This window comes from Conger conger, chromosome 14 (genome assembly GCF_963514075.1).
Source record: "Conger conger chromosome 14, fConCon1.1, whole genome shotgun sequence".
Lineage (NCBI taxonomy): Eukaryota > Metazoa > Chordata > Actinopteri > Anguilliformes > Congridae > Conger > Conger conger.
Window position 1 is genome coordinate 29,418,322 of NC_083773.1, and position 24,606 is coordinate 29,442,927.

Here is a 24,606-nt window from a genome sequence, read left to right on the forward strand (position 1 = left end):
CAGACAGGTACCGGGTGGCCAGAAGGGCTGCGGCTTCGGCAGTCGCCGAAGCAAAAACCCGGGTATGGGAGGAGTTCGGGGAGGCTATGGAGAAGGTCTTTTGGTTGGCCTCGAGGAAGTTCTGGCAAACCATCCTACGACTCAGAAAGGGAAAGCAGGGCTTGTCTCAGGCTGTTTTCAGCAGGGGAGGAGAACTGCTGACCCGGACTGGGGATATTGTTGGGAGGTGGAAAAAGCACTTTGAGGAGCTCCTGAACCCGAACAACACGTCCTCTGTGGAAGAGGCAGAGCCAGAAGACTGCACCTATATCCCTGGCGGAAGTTGCTGAGGTAGTCAAAAAGCTCCTCAGTGGCAAGCCGGCAGGTGTAGATGAGATTCGCCCTGAGATGCTGAAGGCTCTGGACATTGTTGGGCTGTCTTGGCTGACACGCCTCTTCAGTGTCGCTTGGAGGTCGGGGACAGTACCTGCAGAGTGGCAGACCGGGGTGGTGGTCCCCATTTTCAAGAAGGGGGACCGGAGGGTGTGCTCCAATTATCGGGGTATCACACTCCTCAGCCTCCCTGGGAAAGCTTACTCTAGGGTGCTGGAAAGGAGGCTCCGACCGACGGTCGAACCTCGGATTCAGGAGGAGCAATGTGGCTTCCGTCCTGGTCGTGGAACAGTGGACCAGCTCTTTACCTTGGCACGGTTGCTGGCGGGGTCATGGGAGTTTGCCCATCCAGTCCACATGTGCTTTGTGGACTTGGAGAAGGCTTTCGACCGTGTCCCCCGGGGAACCCTGTGGGGTGTACTGCGGGAGTATCGGGTACCGGGGCCGTTGTTACGAGCCATCCGGTCCCTGTATAACCAAAGTGAGAGCTGTGTCCGCATTTTCGGCACAAAGTCAAGCACGTTTCCTGTGGGTATTGGACTCCGCCAAGGTTGCCCCTTGTCACCGGTCCTGTTTGTGGTATTCATGGACAGGCTCTGAAGGCGCAGCCGAGGTGAGGAGAGTGTCCGGTTTGGTGACCTCTGAATCGCATCTCTGCTTTTTACAGATGAGCCTTCCGGCTCAGCTCTCAATTTACTGGTCGATCTACGTCCCAACCCTCACCTATGGTCACAAGCTTTGGGTAGTGACCGAAAGAACGAGATCGCGTATACAAGCGGCCGAAATGAGCTTCCTCCGTAGGGTGGCTGGGCTCAGCCTTAGAGATAGGGTGAGGAGCTTGGACATCCGGAGGGAGCTCGGAGTAGAGCTGCTGCTCCTTCACGTCGAAAGGAGCCAATTGAGGTGGTTTGGGCATCTGATCAGGATGCCTCCCAGGCGCCTCCCTTTGGAGGTTTTCCGGGCTCGTCCAACTGGGCGGAGACCCAGAGGGAGACCCAGAGCCCGCTGGAGAGATTATATATCTCTCCTGGCCTGGGAACTCCTCGGGATCCCCCAGGAGGAGCTAGAATGCGTTGCTGGGGAGAGGGATGCCTGGAATACCCGGCTTAGCCTACTGCCACCACGACCCGACTCCGGATAAGCGGGTGATGATGGATGGATGGATGGATCTATTGTTTAAAGAATACTGCTCAACATTCTTATTCAGAGAAAGTATACAATGACAGTTATTTGATATATTGTGCATATTCTGCCAAGCAATATTATTGTTAACAAGTCTGCAGTTGTCCAGCATTACTAGACCCAAATATCAAATAATTCTCATAAAGAACACTATTAGAATTATTACCAGGCTATATTTTGTTATGATTTTCTGTTACTTAAAAAATATCAAATGTAAGCATTAAAAGTGAAGATATTAGTGGCTAGCACTTTTCATGTTGAGCTCTGAATGTGAATTTTGGATCCCCAACCTCCCCTGAAAAAACCTGATTAGACTTTGCCCTGGGGCTCCCAGAGAGCTGTGCTTAAGATCAAAGATGTGACGAGCTGCGGATAGGTTACAGTCGCATGCATATATTACAGCCTCTGTGTGCGTGCGTATGAATGCCGACTGAATGTTTCACTATCTGATAGAACAACAACATCCCATACTCTTGTGTCTCAAATGTAATTACGTCCTCAAAACCTAGCCTTTTCTGCAGTGCTAAGGTCTTCAAGCTCCCGGAAGAGACTGGCTAACCCAAGAGAAATCAGGAACAAGGTAATGCTACCAGGAGTCCAGGACCACTTAAAGGAGTCATTTCACAGTTGCAGATTCCAGTCCCAGTTTGGACACAGCTCCTGGACTGTCCTGTCTGACTGTACAGTTGTTTGCTATTCAAATAAAACAATATTAATGTAAGAACTATCTGCAATGAATCAAGAGCACTTTAAGTGTGTCTGGGCCAGAACTGATGTCAGTGGCATTATTACCTGGATTCAGCTGTTGGGCAGGATGCACAGTGGTTTTGGAATTGCTCTTATCTGAACAGGTCTCAGGTTAACATTAGATGGGCTCATTGCCTTCGGGAGGAAAAGATACTTAGCAATGATTGATTGGATAGCTCTGCATATCTGGATTATGCTTTACACATGGATAGTGCATGAAGTGAGAAATCTGAAAATTCCCCTAAAAAAGCCATCTGTCCAGCAAGTAAGTAATGTAATATGGCGGGAGAAGAGAAATAGACAGGCATTGTTGCTCATAGAAGACACAATGATTAACTTCCTGGCAGGGTGAAGAGGATGATGGACAAAGCCCTCTGAAGTGAGGCAGCCCTACTTTTCTAAAGTGGCATCCAGAACTGAAGATGTGTCACAATTAAGAATTCTGAGGTCCCCAGGGAAGCATGAAGCTATAATTAGATTTTTTGAATATGTAAATTTATTTTGCTGACCAGTGCTGCAGTGTTTGAAGTTACAGTAATGCTCCAGGAGAGTGGCTCGGCACAGCGCAGCAATTAAAAGTGATTCACTTGAAGTCCTCACCTGGAGGTGAAACAGAAACGCTGTGAAGTGAAGGTGCCCACTGGGTGGTGAAGAGACGTTTCCTGTTCCTCCACTCCATTGTCTGCTTAGTTCTGCATTTTGATGTTTGAGCATGCTATAGACAAATAGAAAAACAATAGCTATGCTTGCAACAACAAGAGAAAAAACGCCACAGTATCTCATTGGGTCCTATCTTTCCCCCCCCCCCTTTCTGAAGGTAAGATACTTGCTTTACAACTGGTTGCATAAAATCCAGTATTATTGCATGTTTATCAAGATAAATGACATAAATTGCATGTATGGATGTCATATGATTTTTTTCAATGATGCTTGTTCATGTTTAGCAGCTGCCTTGGTCGTCACCTGTCCATGATGGCCACTATATTTATGTTACTTTTGCTTTAGAGTCAACTGCACAATGTGGTCGGCAGCCATGTTGTTGCTGTCTCCACAAGAGCTTGTTTGATGCATGTATTGGCCACTTGTCGAAGCAGAGTTTCGCATATGCAGGCTTATGGCAGAAGGTGCCGTAAGCCCTTTGGCGTTTGGGACGAATTTGCTACAAACTAATGAAATGCAAAAAACCCCAACAAAAAACAAACAAATACGCTTCATATTCACTCTCCTTTTGCTCCAATTAATATTTAATGCCCCAACCACTAATTCAAAAGCAATATCAAAAAAGCATTAACTGAGGGTAGTTACAGAACAGCGCTCTATTGTTCTTTACATTCATAACAAGACACCTCACAAATCTAAGCCAGTGGTTTGTCATTTGCGAAACACCTTTATCTGCACGTTCTCCTGGGTTCGTATTGTAGTAGCAGCTGGCATAGGAGCTATAGTCACAGGTTGTCTGATGTTCTGTGCACCACCATGTGTTGTTGATATTCATTTGTGTCATATATATCCCATGTCACTATGATAAAAGTTGCTGGAACCACAGGTGTGAGGAAAATGGGTGCTGGTCCTACAGAAATTCAGTGGAATCTGCCTTAGTGTTTATTTACATGACAGTTATTTTGAATTCCTTAGGTGGCCGCCTTAGATGGCTTTCGCTGTAATTCACTCCCTAGCTTGCACCTCATCATTTCCTCCAATGACCTTGGTTCATACTGTGATATAATTTGAATACACTGAATGCCTGATTCAGTCTTGCCTTCAGCTCTACTCAAATAGCTTGTAGTTCATTCCCTCTAATCAGAGATGAGTACTCTGTAAAGAAAAATGCAATCATTGCAAAGATTTGTTGTCTACTCTTTACTCAAATTGCACATGTAATATTCATTTCATGGGGGAAATTAATACTTGTGTGTGCGTGTGTGTGTGTGTGTGTGTGTGTGTGTGTGCGCGCGTCTGTCTGTGTGTGTGTGTGTGTGCAGTTGTGCTTTCAGGAGATTTGCATAATTTCAGTCGTGTTGACCCTAGTCACCTCCAATTTTAGTTTTTGGATTGAGAATGGGAAACTTGTTCCAGGCTGACTCAGTGTCTATGTCCTCTGGCCCATTGAATTGAAATGGCAAAGCCAATTTCAAAACCTCATTTCTCTCTTTCAAGACATATTCAGTACTTTCTCTCAGTGTTTTTCTGTGGATCACATTGTGACAGGTTATTTGAAGCCATCCGCGTATCAACCCCATGTCCTCTGGGATAGCCAGGACTGGTGGATCTCGGGGACTAATTATAGCACCACTCACACTTAGCCTACAGTCTATTCCTGAATCTGCTTTGTCTGTGGGAAAAAAACTACAATAAAATAAACCCAATAAATGGAGGCTTTGTTCTCAAATCTTCACTATCCAGGGTATAAAAAAGAAAACCTTATATATTTAAAAACATATTTTAATCTATATTTTTAAACTAATGTATATACAGTATATAGTATTTACCAAAATATATTTTTTAATACTGTGATTTTGGAGTTCAAATTTACTTCCTTTAATGATTTTGTGAATGGTGTAATGTGTTTGACAGCATGACTCTCTTGTGATCATGGCCGTGGTACACCAAGCAGACTTTCTGATCCTGTCATCTGCTTCATCCAACATGCCTTTTCATTTTAATAAATAAAGCAACCTGAAATTCATTAATAAATATACACTCAGTGCACTGACGGTGGTGTAATTTGGGTATATGTTAGTTGTACCTTCTATTCAATTTTGGAGTGAATTTCTGTGTTGTACACACTTCCCATAAAATGCCAAAAAAGAGCTTTTTTTGATGCATGTAATGGCCACTTGTCAAAGTTTCACATATCCAGGCTTATGGCATTACGCGCCTTAAGCCCTTTGGCGTTTGGGACGAATTTGTGTCTTGTACACACTTACAATAAAATGCAGAAAAACCCAACAAAAAACAAGCTAACAAATCCGCTTCATAGTCACTCTTCTTTTGCTGCGATTAATATTTATTGCCCCAACCACTAATTCAAAACCAGTATGAAAAAACGTCTATTTTTGTGATGCTGAAATGCAACGGAGAGGTACCCACTGATAATCAGCATTAGCTGAGGGTAGTTTGCTACAGAACAAAGCTCTACTATTCTTTATATTCATAACAAGACACCTCAGACATCTAATTGCTAGCCAGCTAGTTAGCAAACCAATTAATGATATACAAAATTGCGCTATGACATGAAGTCAAAAGTGCCAAAGTTAATTGATATTGATAATATGAGCTCTCATAGCTTTCCAACTTATCTAGACAATTTGGGGCATGGAAGACAGAAGCACTAGTCTCCGTCCCTGTGCACTGATAGTGAACTGAACAGTTTAAGACTAACATGTAGTACTTTATTTACATTTTGGATAGCAGGTTGCATTCGATTAGTTTGTCAAATAGGCTACATTGTAATTAAATAGCAAGTGGGTGTTGCCTACATTAGAACACACAATGGTATTCCCCTGCCAATCCAGTTTATACATTATTTTTGCATTTGTTCCATTTACATGATCACAGTCAGCACCATAAAGAAGTCTATTTTGCATATTTTGTGTGTTTCATATAATTTCAGTCATGGTCAAATGGTCTGTGGGTAATGTATGTAAACCACATAAATCCATCTGTTTAGCAGTTGAATATACAGTAACAATGATGCGCAGGCTTCACAATAGCACCTCAACTAAAAACCAAACTGAATGTCTGCAGGTACTCTTGCGTTTTCGGGATTCAGCACAATGTGTTCCGTGAGGAAAATGCATCCTGCATTAACCACCTCTGTTGAGAATGACTCAAGGCTTCAATTTTGTCATCATCATTGTTGTTGGTGTAAATGTGCCTTCCACCAATAGCATAACTCACCACTGTAAAAGTCTATTTCACATGTGATTTAGCTGCTAGATTTCATATGACAGACATATGATTCATGTTGTGTTCACCTATGACAACAGCTGTTCTGCCCTATACTCACTGCATGTCCTAATGAGTCATCATTAATAACCCTGTCCTCCTTTTTTGGGGGGGAGGGTCATTTCATTCAGAAATTGCGGAATCAAAAATGAAGCTCTGAAATGAACCTTATTAATGGTTCTTACACTTATCCTAAGGTATATCATTATTTTCAGAATTGCGGGTGGGTGTTGTAAATTGGTGGTGGTTGACAGGAGTGCCCCCCCGTCAAGAAATTTGAGATACCATGGAAACAAGTCAAGTAACTGATTTGGGTTCATATACAATTAATTTAATGTGATGAAGGCATGTGTATAGGTTGAGACCAACATTCTAGAAGTTATTTAAAAAGGTACAATATTTTTACATTGATCTCTTACAAAACATCAAAGCAAAATAAAGGTAACATAAAAAGAACCGTCCAAACATACCTGTCACAAAGCTTAATAAATGTTCTCCATAAGAAAGCATTAAACATTAAAATACTGTAGCTTTTTTGTTTTAAGTTTTATATTTTTTTTAGTCAAAGACTAATGAAATATGTGGCACTTGAAAGCACATCTCACTCGGCAGACACTAAACAACCCTTTTTTACCCAACACGCTGTACAAAATATTATCCCGTTAGGTGTCACCCTGGCATCAGAGCCTTAAAAACATGGACAAAGCAGAAAACAACTGGCTCAGCAGCCATGAGAAATACATGGGAGTCAGAAATCACCATGACGATTCCCACCTGCCCTCTCACAAGCAAAATAAATAGTTCATAAATAGTTAAGAGATCAAAATAACTAAAACCAAAGGAAAAACAAATCAACTAATTCAATCGTCCACTTGAATTTAATCAACATTGTCCTCAACGAGCCACAAACAAATGCAAGTGCTCACTTTTTCATCACCAGTAATTTGGAGAGTTCATCTATCACCAAAATCAACTTGATGAACACTCACATTTCTTTAAGTCAACGTCAAGGACAAAATGTCGTATCAAACCAGGCCCTGGTGTGTCCTGCCTCGCCAATGATATGTGATTAACATTCAGAGAAACATGACATGCACTCCTTGTTTCCTTATGTTTTTAGACAATGTACAGGGAGGGAAGGGGCGCGTTGCCCGGCAGTCGAGTAACTGGGGGCGGAGCTACAGCACACAGCTGTCAGAGCAGTCATTGGCCCTGTCCACAGAGCGCTTCTTCAGTTCCCTGCCTCCTTTGTGATGGGCGTGTCCCGGAGGGTGTTTGGGGTGCTCTGATTGGGCGTTCTGCTCCGGCTCCACCTGCAGGTAGGCTCGGACCCTGTGGTGGCGCGCCTTGCTGTCGCTGAAGTCGATGACCCGGCACTCGTACGTGCCCTCGTCTGATGGCTTCACGCTGGACAGGCGCAGCTTGTGAGAGATGTTACTGCCCGCCACTTTCACCACCTGCGCATATACACAGCGGGAACAGCATTTACATTGTCAACATCGGATCAAATGCCACTGCTAGAACGATTGTCTTAAGATAACATCAGCCATTCTAGCTCTAGTGGTGAATAAAAACATTGAGCTTATACCACAGTAAGATTATGTATACCTATGGAAGGACAGGTTTTAGGGCAAAAATCTTATTTTCAAGTTTGTGAAAATTGCATTTTTATATCAAAAAATGTTCTTGTTTTGTCCTCAAGCATTTAGCTCCTGTGTCTGGCACACTGTGGGAATACTTAAGACATTTTGGCTGCGTGTACAGACAGTATATTCTTAGACAGATAATCCAGGTAGAACAGTAAGACTGTCAACTTAGAATGAGCCTGGAGTGTTGTATTATGCATGCTTCCGTGATGAGAGAACCCTTTCTTCGTGAATCCCACAATGCTTTGCAGCACGCTCTATTGTAAAAATAGGACACTTTTCAGACTTCCTGGAGCCGAAAGCCTGCGTTCTCAGTCTGTCAGTACTGCTGGCGGAAGCTACCCGCCACTGGGACTCACTCCCCCATCAAGCGCCTTCACAGGGCTGCCACAGCATTCACACAACACCTTGCATGAACCTCATCACGGTGCAGGGAACGCTTTCTGCCAAAGAGGCAGATTGAGGGAGGAGGGGGTTCAGGCAGCAAAATGGTGCATCCTCTCTGAGGACGTTAGCTTCCTTTCTCACAGTGCAGAAGCACACAGCTGTGGCTTTCCCAGGGACACGGAGACCAGACACAATCTTGTTTAACTTGTACCACGGTCATCTTTCGTTCAAGCAAAATCTCCAAGAGTATTGCGATCTCACTTTGTGTGTTCAACATCTCGTTTTACTCGTTCCTGGGATACCTTTCATTGAAGATTAATGTTAGGCCCATGTCTATTTCAAACTCGTCCTGTGCGTTCCCAAAACCGGACTGAAAAGACCCTCTGCTCCTTTGTTTAAATCTCAATTTAAAAACATACCTTTCATTCTTTGTAATTTACTTTTAAGCGTCATGTTCATTTTAATCATTTTTTTGCAGCTGTTCATATTCTGAAGCTTCGGCTATCCACGCTTAAAAGTATTTTTCAAATAAATCTTTATTTAGCATTAGAATTATTATCTACTTCAGTTTCAGAAATGACATGTTACTGCTGGTGCATCATCATTAGCTTGCTAAGCCAATATTGTGCTCTTCCAAAATAGCTTAAACGTGCTAATCACACAGGGGGGCTTCATGCTTGTGATGTGCCAGCACTAAACTCCTTTCCCTTAATCACTCTCCTCCTACACAGGTGCGCCTGGATCTCCTGTTGTTCTGTAACTCCTTGCTGACTGTGGGCGAATGGCCAGATGCAGCCTCTAAGTGAATAATCAAACTGAATGCATTAACTTTTTGCTCAATATACCACAAAACCATCATTTGAGACAGACCTTTATAGGAATTATTACTGAATCAGCACAGCACTTTCAACCCGGCAAATACCACAGTCAGTTATTTATCCATTTTAAGTAAAAAAGGGCACGGTTCTCCGATGAACGGAAGACTGATCTTTATTGAACTAACGGCTCTAGCAGATCGTCAGCATGAAATAAATCACATACCTAACTCAACCCTGGATACAGCAGAGTCTCTAAACCCTGATATCAGAACTGAATGACCTTAAATACCCCTTCTCAGTCTCCATCTTCCAAGGGGGGAAACATATTCACAATGATGTGTCTGAATACAGAAGGCCTTTGTCAAGTTTCCCTAAATCAATCAGTCAGTCAATCGGTATGGGATCTGATGTTCCAACTTCCACAGACCTGGCCAGGGAACAGTCTATTGTACTGTTAATCATGTCTCTGCTGAGCGGTTCTCCATCACTCTCTACCAGTCACTATTCCATAATTAATTACAATGGCATCAGCACTGACTCTATTGTGTTGTAGGTGCTGAAGCTGGCTGAAATGATCCAGGCAGCAGGCATGGCTGATAGACAAATGTTCAAGACTGGAGTTGTGTTATGACAATCCTAAAATCTTACCCCATGCTACATTGTGTATGCCTGTCTTATTAAATGCACAGCAAAGCATTTGAAACATTTGAATACTGGATGAGTTAAAATGATATCTTTACAGGGCTATGTTCACACCATTTAATAACAATTGAAATAACCTTGCCGAAGTGTACTGCAGTCATGCAATGTCAGAATCTGAACTTTTTGTATTTGTATTTTGTTGTCCCATCTTATTGCAAAGATTGTAAAATCACTATATAATTTGGACGTGTTGTAGAAAGATTTATCATGTAAGCACAACAACAGCATTATCAAGCTTTTTGATGTGGAGTTGAAGTAAAGTATTTCCTGATAAGCCCCCTCCCTCCTCTATGCGTCCTCCAGAGGAACTAGACGCCAGCGGAGCCACTGAGCCGTTCAGACCAGACGCAGAAAACAATGCGGATGACTGGAGACAGTGCAGACAGCAGCCAAGCCTCCCCGTTCACCAGAAAACATCGATACGGCAGGTCTCCGCCACTGAGTGCAGGAAGCTGTAGAACATGAAAAACTAATCTCCGGGCAAAGAAAAGTCCTCGCGTAGTCTGTGTGTGCGCGCACTTTGACCTAGTCTGCTCGCGGTTCCAGTGCTCATCCATTGTCATTTAGTGCCAGTGTGTATTCCAGACTGGCCTTGTCAGTTGAGTGGCGTTCTCCAGAGATGGCATGCTTCTTTACTGCATGTGCACCTTGTTTACCCTTTTCTGAATGGCAGCTAGCGGGAACGTCAACCAATGGGATCAAATTCATATCGCTACTTTGTGCTACTTTCGGCTTTAGTGACAACATCTTTCTCACTGGAATTCAAGATGGTCCCAGTTAGAGGCAATGACTTTACACAGGGCTTATGCCATCAAATCTTTCTGTTCTTTTGCCCATATTTTCTCCTTGTCTGCCATTTTCAGAAGTGTCTTTTTCTTTTAAACCCTGCCCATAAGGCCAGCATCCTTGAATAAAATGGCTATGGAATGAAAATGGCCTTCAAACAAATGTTCCATTTTGAATAAAATTGACTATCAAACAAATATTCAATATTCAACACCTCCCACCCCTTTCCTTTCTGAAATGTGTCTCCAAGTAAGGTATTGCAAACCCAGCAACCAAATGCACTTCCTTTATTCTGCACTATTTATGAGCATTATTTATGTACCTGGCGGTGACTGACAACATCAACCATGAGGGGAAAGGCTAGACTGCCAGTTTAACCTGACTGCTATGTATAATTCAAGGGTTCATTATTCATTCAGGGTCACCTAAAATATGAATAGAACATGAGTGACAAAGGGGAAGAAAGGATAATTATATATAGGAGTATATAACCTACCCTACCATTGAAGGTTACTCTATGTCCAGCCAAAGACCATGACTCAAACATAACCAAATACTACACATAAATATTTTTGCAAATTGAGATACATGTATCTTTGAAAAGAGCATGCTGACTTGAGTAACATGCATAGACAGTTAAGTACCGGTCATTTATACAATGTCAGCTAGCCTGGTAAGCAATGACTCAATTGTTAATTCCCCTGTATTGATGTGTTGAGCCAATGTAATGGTACATCTGAAATTAATGAAATCAAAGTTTATCAATACCCAAGTGTGATAAAAGCCTAATTTGGTTAATTTTTAACATACATAATTTCTTGCGCATATTACACTTCACATAGAAATGCCTGGATGTCCTACCTATGCAATATCTAGTTTTTGAGATAAACAAGCACAGGACTCAGCAATTTAATGCCGGAACATTGGGGCATTTCTGGGTAAAATGTAACACATACAAGAATGTGTTGGCAAAAAAAAAAACGAGCGCGTTGTAAAACTGGGACAGTTTCTGTTTGGCCCAAAGGGGATTATGTGACACTTCAGCATTGTACTGGGTTGTATTTTCTCCAAGTTTGAATCCCCCCCCCCCTCCAACCCCCCACCCACAGGGGAGGGAGAGTAGAGAGAAAGTAGCTTTCAGTAAAAGTATTGAGTATACGTAGGCAGTTCAAGCTGTGAGTAGGAGGCGGCAGTAGAAATAGAAGTAGGCCATTCCAACAGTTCCCACAAATTTCCTCCAGAGAGAAGAGAAGGGAAGACAGATTTTGAACAGTTTGCACATTCTCGTACACATTTCTTATAATTACTGGTATTTACAGCCAAAAATGTAATGGACATCTGGTTTATTTAGTGTAGGGGTCTTAAACATGGAGGGCTGCAGTCTCTGCTGGTTTCTATGATCTCCTTTCGATCAGTAGCCAATTTAGGTGTTGGAAACAATATGTGCAGAATTTCTTGTCAACCAATGACTTAAGTGCATAAGACAGAAATACATAGAAAATCAGCCGACACCGTGGCCCTCCAGGATTTGAGTTTGACATCCCTGTTTAGTGCATTATTCACTCGTCATTCACAGTTTTTCTCATGAAACTGGAAATGAGAAATGTAAAGTGTATATTCAGCCTTGACCTTTGGGCAGCGAGAGCTGGGAGCACGGTAAACAGGCAGAGAATGAGCTATACCACACTACTGCAGATATTCCTTCACACCTGGCAGGCAGACAGCATAACTCTGTGAAGAAGATGCCTGGCTATTGGTTTATGCATTTCATTAAAAGTAAGGGCTGAGTCACCCTGTGTCAACCTTGGGCTAGCAAAACAAGGGAGCTTTTTAACTACACCCGTCTGTTCTAGTTGGGGTTGGGGCACAATGCAGGTTCCTGAGGTTTAGTCCTGAGGTAACACTCATAAGAGGGCTGAGGGGGAGATGTTGGGGACACAGTTTGGAGGGAAAAATTAAGAAAAATCAATCCTGTGGAAACGGTCACAATGATAAAGGCACAGAGAAAAGCTTTTTGTTCTTAAGAACACTCCTAACTTATTGTTAGGCATTGGAGGGTTCACTTGAGCTTTCATAACACAATATAGAGACCCAGAAGATGCTGACGTAGGCAGGAAGACTCAGCAGGCCTGGGCTATTGGGGGGCATAGTGGCGCAGTGGGTAGCACCTTTGCCTCACAGCAAGAAGGTTCTGGACTCGAGCCCCGCCCGGCCCTGCAGAGAGTTTGCATGTTCTCCCTGTGCCTCCGTGGGTTTCCTCCCACAGTCCAAAGGTTAGGTTAACTGGAGAGTCTAAATTGCCCCTTTATGTGCTCCTCCTTGACCAGGGCACTGGCCTCAGAACTGGAGTTGGTCCCCAGGCGACATACTATGGCTGCCCACTGCTCCTAGTTAACTAAGATGGGTTACATGCCCAGGGTAGGAATTGTGTTTTTATTTCATGTAGTGGTTGCTGGGTAATGGTAAAATGTCCAATATTTTATAATGGGGGATGGTGCTGATTCACACATGGGTAGTTAATTTGAAAAGGTGAAATATAACCCTTTGTGTAGAACATGCTTTGAAATCTAAAGTTTGTAGCTGTCATTTTCATTGAACAATTGAAGCAAACTCACGCTTATTTTGGTAGCATCCTTTGACATTTCTTCCTGGGGCAACACCTATATTGAGAAAGAAAGTCAAAATTAAGTGAAAACAAAGACATGTCATAAAAAAGAGCATTCAATAGCTTCCAGAAGTCAACTGCTGTTACAGACCTGCAAGATAAAAACTGTATCCTTTTGGCATTTTCATTCGAAAACTCAATTCTGGATAGAATGTGATATTTACTTGCAGTTAAGACACATTTTGGTTGAGTGACTGGCATGGAGAGATGGGTGCACTCGGAGGTCAACACAAAGAAACAATTCTGTATAACAGTGACAGCAATTATTTTAAACAAGTTCAGTTAAGCAGATGGAAGCCAGCCTGGGACTGTTTGGGTCATAACACAGTAGTTACATTTAAAGCTATTTTAAGGAGACAGTGTGAGCCATCTGGGAGACTATCCCCTGAATTGTTGCATGCATTATGCAGGGAGAGAATTTTTATTGAAGTTGCTTTAATGAATCCCTCCCCCCTTCCAATTAATATGAGTGACAGAACAGCAGGAGATCAGGAATCTTCCTTTGGAGAAATTCCACTGGTTTATTTAGCCGCAAATGTTTTATTCTTCTTCCAATGGTACATGGCTACCTTATTTGCCCCAAATTTAGCTAAAATGACCCAAAAGCAAAAACCAGAACCATAATTACTCTGGTTTCACATTCCAAAAATGCATGTTGCATAATATGCTTGTAAGATAAGACAGTGTTTCATCAGTTATCTTGTAGAATAAAAGATATGATTAAAACAAACCAATTTTCTAGCAATATTTTATCAATATTCCTGAGGAGAAGGATTATAAAACAAGCTGAATAGAGAGAGCCGCTGCAGCAGTCTGTTCTACACGATTACACACCTCTTTCTTTGAGACGCAACGCATACACACACACACCTACGCACACATATGGCCTCATACAAACCCTCGTTTTCCCCACCCCTCACTCTCACTGTCGCTCACCTGATTGGTCATCCACGCCTGCTTGTCTGTCCATTCTTTGTGGTTCCTGATGTACCACCACTGGATCTCCAGGGAGTAGGAGGGAGAGCCCGCCCCACGGAAGGAGCAGGCCATCTCCACATCCTGCCCGCTCTGCGTTGTGATGTCATGGGGGACCTCTGTGAAGAGTGCTGTCGGAGAGAAGAAAAGAGGAAAAAGATCATAATAGTGCAGCGATACACGTTCTATTGTGAGTTTAGACACGATAAGTTATGTAGTGTAGCTTCCCTTATCTTGTTTGTTTGGAATCTTTTAATTGTGCTGTGAAACAGAACGCTCCAAACGAGCTAGAGATAGATTAGCGCATTAACTTTATCCTTTTTTATTCTCGAAACAGTATCATGTTCTTAAATATTGTGAGCCTAAGGGAAACTGACATCAGGCCTTTTATGATAGCAGACGTTCCGTGTACTCCAAAGAAAATTACAGATTTCTTGTGAATAATTTAAAAGTGAAAAAATAAACTAACTTATGACCCTTCCATTATATTATTTAACTTGTGTACAACTGAGAAGATACACTCAGTGCCCACTTTAGTAGGCATTTATTAGTTATTTTTTCACTTATTGATCTTCTCCTGCTGTAGCCCATCCACTTCAAGATTCAATGTGTTGTGTGTTCAGAGATGCTCTTCTGCATACTATGGTTGTAATGCTTGGTTAGTTGCATTACTGTCGCCTTCCTGTGAGCTTGAAACAGACTGGCAATTCTCCTCCAAACCTTTCTCATTAACAAGGCATTTTTGCCCACAGGACTGCTTCTCGCTGGATGTTTTTTGTTTTTAAACTCTAAAGACTGTTGTGTGTGAAAATCCCAGGGGATCAGTAGTTTCTGAGATACTCAAACCACCCTGTCTGGCACCAACAATCATTCCATGGTCAAAGTCAGTTAGATCACATTCCTTCCCAATTCTGATGTTTGAACTGAACAACTGATTGTATTCCTTTATAGATTTGTGAGCTTGCTGTTCAACAATGATAATGTCAACAACAACAAATTACTCCACAATATCTTTGTCATGACCAAGTAATTCATGGTCAGCCAATCCAGATGTAATCATTCTGGCTCAAAGGCTCAATAAGCATCACAATAGCTGTGTTCTACCTCACCATGACCTGGCCTTCAGAAAGACCCATGGTGAATATGCAGTGCAAGGCCTGAATTCAATTTCAACTTTATTTGTATTGCACTTAACAAAGGGCATTGTCGCAAAGCAGCTTTACAGAGATCCAGACCTAAACCTTGAGTTGAATCAACATTTGTCATCAATTTTTATACCTCACACATGGTTTGGAGAGGAGGTTTTTACAATTGTTAAAGTCACTACATTGTATTTGGGAAGGAAAAAAAATTCGTATTAATCCAGATGCATCCCAGTCATGGAGGCACGTGGATTAAATCCAGCCCTATATATTTGGATTCCTGTACCTAAATGTACTATACTCTCACATAAGGCCTATCCTATGGAAGCAGAAAAGCACATCCTGTATTAGCAGATCCACTGCTCTGCTGGCCCAACTCCATGCATAACATGGGCTGTAATCCCACATGGTTCCAAACTACCTCTGCAGAAGAAGACATCGGTTTCTCTGATCCCAGCACATCCAACCATTAACTGTATCCAAATCCTCTTAACTGCTCCCTTTAAACAGATTTTAATTTGCAGCTAATCCCCTTTATGAACACGTAACCACAGGGGGAGGTTCAGAATAATAATAAAAAACTGACATTTAAAATGGCAGGAGACAGTTTTACAAGAACTGACTGCCATCTAGCAAGCACGAAACAGTGTGGATATTAATTTGGTGAGAACATTTTCGCTTGTTAATATAAAGCATTGGACATTGCACATCTTGTTGCAATCACAGGTAGAGGGGCATTTATTAATTTGTGGCTTGAAGCAAGACAATACATTTCAGCTACAAAGCAGCTTGTTCAGCAACATTTTACCTGCAGAGATTTTTAATAACACATGTCATAATGCCCAAACTACAAAACAAGTATCATAAAGTCATCTCAAAAATATATGGTTTAATTAAGCCAACTCCTCTTGCTCTTATTCTGAAATATATGCCAAATTATTCACTGACAGAATATTCTCTCTTCACTTCCATTCACTTAATGTTTTCTTTCTGTCTAGCCTACATTCCAGTCTTTCTGGGCAGGTTTCTGAGAACTTCACAGCATGAATCTATATTTCTGAAGTTTCTGTTCAGTGCTGCAAGGTACATTTTTTTCGAGACACCCACCAACAGCTTTGTTCAGACATCAATTTTACATGTCAGTGACACGGAAGACAGAGAACTATTCCAATCCAGAGCTTACTGAAAAACAGAATTGTTTATAACCAATTGCATGCATCGAAGAGTGGGGCTGGAAGTGAAACCCCACCTATTGACATCCAACCCCACCCCTCCCACATCCTGCGGTCAGATGCACTCACTCGGGAAAACCTTCCAACTGCATTAGTCACAGCTGAACCTCTCTCCTGCCCTCTGCTTATCAAGATGGCTTTGCCCCTGTCCACAGTCAGTCGGCCAGGTGTTTGAGGAGTGAGGCACATATTCAGCCATATTTCGCGTCATCCTGTCACCAGAATCGAACCCAATTTTGGTTTTATGGCATATACTCTTGAAAGATGGGGAGAAAAAGCCTGCTTATGCCCTACTCAAGGATAACTACTGGAGGAAGCCCTGTGTTGTAACTACCTTAGTGAGTAATTTCACTTGTGTGAGTAAATGAAAGCGCTTGAGGATGCGCCTGGCTTAAGCATTCAAAAAGACATCGCACCATACTGTAAATGGGCAGGGGTTGTACACAGCATAGCCAGCGAAGAGGGTGATTCGAAAAGACAGACGTGAAGGAACTGCAGATTCCACGGAGGTGAGGACACCTTTGATCATTCCTCTGTACTGAGTCTTTCAAGTGCTTTGGCTGTGTTGGTGAACTGCCCTCAAGTTTTCAATCCAATTTGTGGTCACATCGTTAATGCTCCTAGTTTGGCATTAACATTAACTGTGTTTGATTTGCACTTAATTGTATGTCCTGTCTGCTAAATGCCTGTAATGTAATGTAACTAACAGACCACCCACAAAATCAGTGTAAGGTTTATCATTACATAGAAATACAAGCAGGGCTATGTACAAATAGCAATAAGACCAAAGGGCTTGCTCATGTTTAATGACCTCTCTTTCTGTCCTAAAATCTCAAATAAATAAATGGTAAAAAAAATAAAGGCCTTGCCATCACTATTCAAACAAAAGAGAACTGAGAGCTGAGAGCTGAAAGCAGAGAGCCCAGTGCACACAAACAAAGCGGACATCAACACATCAGGAGGCTTCTTTGTAAGACTGAAGCACTGGTCATTTCAGGCCACAGACAGATGCAAGCAATCAGGCATGGCACCCGCAGCTCAGCGAGGTGCCCAGGGAGAGAGAGAGGGGCAGAACAGGACCACCAGCAGCTCAGCGAGGTGCCCAGTGAGAGAGAGAGGGGCAGCATAGGACCACCAGCAGGGGGCAGAATTCACCACTTCAGAACAGATTCAACGTGTTTTTAAAAAAAACAAAGTTTTAAAGGCAAATTTGTGGACTGTTAACCTTGGCTAGGTAAGCTTAGGATACTTTGCTTGTTGAAAGATCAATCTTTGGCAAATCCTATCCCCATCCTACTCTGTCACTGGACTAAGATATACTGTATTAGGTTAACAAAATAATAAAAATGAATATGAATAACTTTATTTTTCTTGCCGTTAGCAGTACCTCAAAAAACAAGCCAGTCATGAATCAATTAACAGATGTGTGAATGCCATTTAAATGGCATGGTTCTCCTTTTATCAGGTTTACTGAATACCAGACTTCACCCTTCTCCCACCTTGTTTCATTGTGTGAATTAACCTGTCTAACCGCTTCGGTTTCTGTGGATAAGTGACAAGCCTTGAGCCAGAGCTTGCTGTGAATTGATTGGAAGCCATTTTATTTCTCATTTCTGAAATCAAATTTCCATACTCTGTATTGATTTTATATTATCTGGCAAATAGCAGATTCATAAGTCATGTCTTGAATACACGTATCTGTAATAATACGTGTAATCATTTCTCATTTATTTTGCAGTGCTGAGATTTGACGTTCTGAATCATATGTTTAACTTATTCATGCACTGTGTGATAGGTATCCAAGCCTTGCAGCCTTCACAGGCAATGTGTCTAATCCTGTGTCATTTCTACCAACAGAAACAGCTAAATAAACAGACCACAAATTAAGGTGTTTTGGCAGGATAATAAGCAGACAATATTTGCTGATATACAGTATAGTTATTCATACCTTATATTGGGGGGGGGGATTCCAGTCCTGGTGAACCACAGTGTCCACAGCTATTTGTGGTACAGTGTCCACAGCTATTTGTGGTTTCCTGTCAACCAGCAGACCGTTAAGGCCTTGAGAACAAGGACTCTTCAGCCAATTTATGACTTCACGAGAATCAGTCATGAAACACACCAAAAACCAGCAGACAGTGTGGGTGGCCCTCCAGGACAGGAGCTTGATAATGTTACCTTATATTGTATGTTTGATGAAGAAAACAGCCTTGTAGCTTGCATATCCTAACAACAAAAGAAAAAACAATCACAGAGATTGCAACTGTTGAAACAATCTATGCACTGTACTTGGAGATCTCAAAGGGGCTTGTCATCTTAGGCCTCAAGCTATCATTATCTTTGACAATTCAAAAAATGATTTTTTTTTTGTTACCAAGTGACTCACTGGTATTAAATAGGCAAACTTTGAAGGGCATTCAAAGCAAAGCAACACTAACTTATTTATCTTACTGGCTGGTCAAGGTTGTCTCAGTACAGAAATATTGGCAATGAAACTACAATATCTTATTTTTCAAGTACAATTTGAATTGGAGATACTTCCCATCTACCTAAAATCCTTGGTGCGTTGACTGAGCTCATAAGAGATTCGGGATAGCTACTGTTCCAACTGTAAAGAGTATTAGCTGGCGAGCTAGCTAGCAAAACTAGCAAAGTGGACTTGCTTACTCCTCTGTGCTCTCTGTGGCCCAGTGTGATGATGCTTCACTGCTCTGAAGAGGTGGGAACATGGATGCAATTCAATGCATTCCATGACGTCACTCAATGGTTACTAATGGTTACCAACAGTCACCAAGGATTACCATACTGTACTGATATTACAGGGTGGACTGGAGAGACACTGGAAGACAGCAACATCGATCACCGAAGAAATGTCAGCTAAACCATCAATAGATACATTGGCTAACCAAAAGCTTCAACATGTTTTATTCCACAAGGGACAGTTCAACCAAAAAATGAAATTAAAGTATGCTTCACACTTACCCAGAGAGTACTATCTATCCATCCAGAAAGTTTTGTGTGACTATTTTTTTAAATGTAGTTCACTGTCAATGTACATTCAAAAAACTCAACAGCAATAGCCCTTCCAAAAATAATGCCAAAGTTACTTGTGAACATCAGCAAAATGCAGATTTAAATCCAGAACTATTTATACTATTGCCAGAACTCAACAAAAAATGGCAAACCAGAGGCAAACATGATATTTTGTCAGATATTTATCCAAATCAATTCTCCTATGAGGGAATGTGAATAATGTCAATCATTTCTCTGTGTCTGGCTTAACACCTCCTCCCCCAACACCGGGCGGTATTCTATAAAAATAAAAACATCTGTTCTAGGAGGATTTGTGATGACAATCATATCATAAAGTTCAGGCAATTCAAGCATGGTCACAGTCGTGACCTTGTCTGAAATAGCTTGCTATGGATCAACTGAATAATTTGTAGTTACTGACTCGTAGTTCCGCTAAACCCTTGCAAATTGCCACACTACAGCACAACGGCATTTTCTTTGGAGTAGAACTTCTGCATGGAACTGAATGGAACACCATATACCTAGACTGGATTCCAATCCAAATGTTATGCTTTGAATTATGGCAGCCACACCATGTGGCATTCGTGTCCAATTTATGGAAAAGGACGAAGTCATTCCTGTGCTTCCTCATATTTACTTATTAAAATAATCTTCCAAAAATCGGGGTATTGCTATGCATGTAAACATAGTTCCTCCACAGGTCTCCACAAAACAACTTTCAGAGTGAGCGCCTGGGTCTGCGGGTATAGCCATCCATCAGTGGTCTGCTGCTGTTCTCAGACGCAGTTTAAACAGAAAGCAGTATAAATTACCCGACTATCACGGTAAACAGAGAGGAGCTTTGCTCAATGTCTTCTCCTTTATCCCGCTAATCCTTTTTGCGGGCGTCTACCAACACAAGGCTCTGAACTTCAGAGGCGAGAAACGGGAGAGTGTGGCCGATTTTCCGTCTTGGCTTCGCCCTGGCAGTGTTGTCCTGGTGTCGAGTGAGCGCAGCGTGCAGCATCGCTTTCCCCCGGGGCCCCGGGGACTGGGCCGGGGCTGCTGTTCTCCAGCACGCTGGGCTCTGAAGCAGGAGAGGGAGGGGGGTGGATTAGAGCACAGACGCAGAGCTGCATTAGCCGGAGCCCAACGTGCCCTGCCGGGTTGTACAGGGACAGAGGACGAACACTCCCCAGGCGACCGCCCCCGCTGACACGGGCTGAGTGGCAGCGAGAAGGCGGACCCCGCCTTATCAGGGACACGCAGCAGCCGGACTCCGTCGGAGCAGCGCAATCAATAACGCTTTTGTTTGTGTCCTTTTCAGCATGCCTCTCTGCCGTTCTCTTTCCCTGCCCCACAGCCAGCACAGAGCCAGAGCCGGCTGCTGGCACAAGCACTCTCCGCAGTCGTTTAGGGCCACAGCCGTCCCCGACCACACAAATCAAGTTAAGTGGTGGGTGTGATGTATGCTGGAACACTTCGGGCCCATAACAACATGAATTCTTGTTTAGGGCCCCCATACCTTAGGAGCTGCTGCGTGCAGAAGGTCTCCATAAACTACTAGGGCTGGGCGTCCAAATCCCATACTTTTATGGTCCCAAGTTTTGAGAAAAGTTTTGATGTCAAAGAAGTTAATCTCATCAGCATCAGCCAATAAACATGTCCAAGATCTGCACTGGTGATTGTGTCGCATTTACAAAATGTCCATCAATCTCCAATCACCAAGAGATCTAAAGCATGACTTAATTTTAATAGAATGGATGCAAATAACGCATGCTGCAATGTATATGCAAAGGGAATTGCTACAAAGGTCGGCTACATCGCAAATTGATAGCATTTTTTATTCACAGGCATACATTTACATTTTACTGTCAGACACTTAAGAGTTGCACCATGTTTGATTGTAAGAAGACCACCAGACCACTGCCAGTTGAGTCCTCTCCTCTTTCAAGTCCACCTACACATCTTTGAAATCCGAGACTGCTGAGGATGAAGCTGGGACTGGATCTTTCATATTAACAGGTAGATAACATCAAAACTAGTAGGCTGACTTATAGTTGTATGAATTGATACTGTAATTTGTGCGGTGACTTGGTGTGGTGTTTCTATTTATGAAAAGAAGGTCCACATTTAACATCAGCCAAAGTGAGTTTCACATTCTGTTATAGGACATAAATTGCACCTGTTAATCTCATCTCAACAATGAATTTAGAAGCTGGTATGTGCTTTAATAAAATTGTAAAAAAAAGTTATTTTGAAACTACAATAAAAGGTCGCTTTCCACAACACCACATCCCCAACATTCATGTTTTATACTAGTGCGTCTACACCAGACTTTGAGTCTTTAAGCTCTATTGGTGTTTGTGAGTAATTGCAGGATTCAATTTGGAGAGAGACATTGTGGTTGATTCTTTCCAATTTTGGGCCCATGAGGTCAGGATGAGCTGTACCCTATACCTTGAAAACTCATATAATCATATTTCAGCGAAACTATCAGGATAGACAGCTACTACTCTAGGTACGTGGAAACATACCTTAATTACATTTTTGGGTGAACTTCCCCTTTTATGACAGCCACACTACAGACTCTATCCCAGAATCCCTCACTTATATCTGAAGAAGATTGAGGTCAAAACATGCTGTGTTTACCGTCAAGCGGGGTGTAAGCCTCGCCAACGTCTTCTGTGTTTTCAGAGATTCCCCGAGCATACTTCAAGCTTTACTTCTTAGCTTCTACACCACCAGAAATCAATGCGGTCAGTTTAATCATGACCGGGGCCCCTCCCTCCTCTTTGTTGTTAATCGGTAAGGCACAGAAAGGCTTTTTGAGTGCTATCGCTTTCTCTACGAGCCCTCTCCACTGCTATAGCAGCTGGCTAGTCTGGCTGGCGCCAGTGAACGGCTTCACACAGCAGCACAATTCCGTGCTGCTGTCGACAGAATTATGCACATTCTCACCAGCGGCAATTACTTGAGACAATAGGTGAGCGGAGTTGGACCCAGCTGCAGAGTCGACCGCTGCAGCTGTTGTTTAGGACCACAATCATCCCTGAGCAATGCAATTCAATTGTGTCATTAATTATGGAGCACATTGGACCCACAACAACATTCCTGTTTTGGGTGCTGCTCAGCTGGCTGGTGTTCACGGTGCTCACAGGAGGAAGTGTTAGCACCATCCTTCCCACCTTCCCCCCTCTTCATCCCCCTAATCTCCACCCGGGCCCAGAAAGCATTTTGGTCGCTTCACCCTTGGCAAACTGTCTCACTTAATTAGCAGTGCTTAAGGGCCGCGGGGCGGGTTGTCTCGCTCACAGCCGGGCCGCGGGGGAACAGGGCGTGGCAGGATGCAGAGCGGACACAGGGCATCGCTTCTGTTCATCGCACCCATCTGAAACCCCGACCAGAAATAAAACAAAGTTCCTGCCTCAGCAAAAGCTAATGATTCAGACAGTACTCGGGGAGGGCAGGGAGGGGGGTGTTGAAGATTTAAACACAAGAGTCTGGGGAGGAGAGGGGGGAGGCTGGTACTTCAAGCTGCGAAGAAATACGTCCCTCTGCTCTCCCTCTCACTTTCCTTTCCAACCCCCGTCCAGCTCTGGCCCTTTTATCTTTCTACCGCGCTCTCTCTCCACCGCTCCCTCCTTCATCCACAGGAGGTGATTTCAGTATCTGCAATATCTCTCTTTCTCTCTGCGGAGCAGTGACTGACAGTCCTGACTGCTCTCTCTCTCTTTCTGGAAGCAGGATCTGTGTTTTCACTCCTCAGTCACACACTTGTGATTTCCGGGCCCCCCCACAGGCTCCGGCAGATGCTCGGAGTCGAGGCAAACCTGGCCCTCGACGGGGGGAGTGTGAGGATGAGCTGCCTGATCTGGTGAGATGAGGGGGCTCTCCTGACCTCCACTTTCCCTGGGCTCTGATATGCTCCTCCTGCTGCACCTCCTGAGTGACTACTCCACTCCTCAAGGGACCTGACTTTTTTTCTACATTTACATTTTAGACATTTAGCTGAAGCCCGTATCCAGCTTACATTTCACATAGTGGCCATCCGTACAGTTGGATATATAATGACGCAATTTAGGTTACCTTGTCAAAGATACTACTGTGGCTGTGCCTACAACTTCAGCTTCATAAGCCAGGTTCCCTAAGCATTCTGCAACCCTGCTGTACCACTGTCCTAATGCAATACATCCTGATTACCAAATATTAGGGATCCAACAGCAGTAAAAAAATAGGTGCTTAACCATATAATGTATCATTTTCTAATATAAGTCAATTTTCTTTTTGATACCTTCTATCATTGGCACTTTTTAGGCAATAGCAAATAAATGTATAATTGTATGTAATGTATAATTACCTATCTCTGCATTAGCTATTTTCAGCCTCTGGACTAGGCTGGTGTATGGGACCAACTCTCCCGCCAAAAATTGAAGCAGATACCCATAACCCATAGCGCGGCCATTCACAATTGCTACCATTAATTTCTACAAGCGCAACAGCTAATGTTAGCACCTGCATCTTGAATAAAAGTATTTCTGGCTGCACTAATATGGAAGGTGGCAGCAGATTGCAAGCTGTAGCAAATTACTAGCCTACTCAATTTAGTGAATAATTGTTTGGTTAAGAAAAGTTTGATTACAAATATACCGGAGCTACTGAAGGAAAGACTGGTGCCCTGTTTCACAAAGCAGGATTGCAGAGTTAGCTGAATAACTGCGCTTATTACTTTCATAGCGCATAGCTAACTATCTTCAAACCATACTAAGCACAAGCTAGTTTTAAAAGTGGATCTAATAATGCTTGATTATAATGCTTGATGATATCGCTTGTCTGTCATTCATTTGTCTTGCAATATCTGAATATCAGAAAGTTGACAGCCCTATGCTTGATAGCAAGTCAAGACTTTAAACATGAATTTGTGCTGCTATCTTGTGATTATAATTTCGGGTAATCCTGATACAGGATACTCTGGTAACATCACAGAACTGT

At 42.8% G+C, this 24,606-nt stretch overlaps 1 protein-coding gene across 1 annotated transcript in view; it reads right to left on the minus strand.

The window, feature by feature from the left end:
• Nucleotides 1–6,558: 6,558 nt before the first annotated feature.
• The window catches only part of vstm2l (V-set and transmembrane domain containing 2 like), a 38,379-nt gene continuing 20,331 nt past the window's right edge, over nt 6,559–24,606 (minus strand). The window contains exons 2-4 of the mRNA XM_061220581.1: nt 14,190–14,359; nt 13,204–13,248; nt 6,559–7,706 (exon numbers count right to left, since the gene is read on the minus strand). Of these exons, the coding sequence (XP_061076565.1) occupies nt 7,428–7,706; nt 13,204–13,248; nt 14,190–14,359 (494 nt within the window). The 3' untranslated portion in view covers nt 6,559–7,427. The remainder of the gene's footprint in view (nt 7,707–13,203; nt 13,249–14,189; nt 14,360–24,606) is intronic.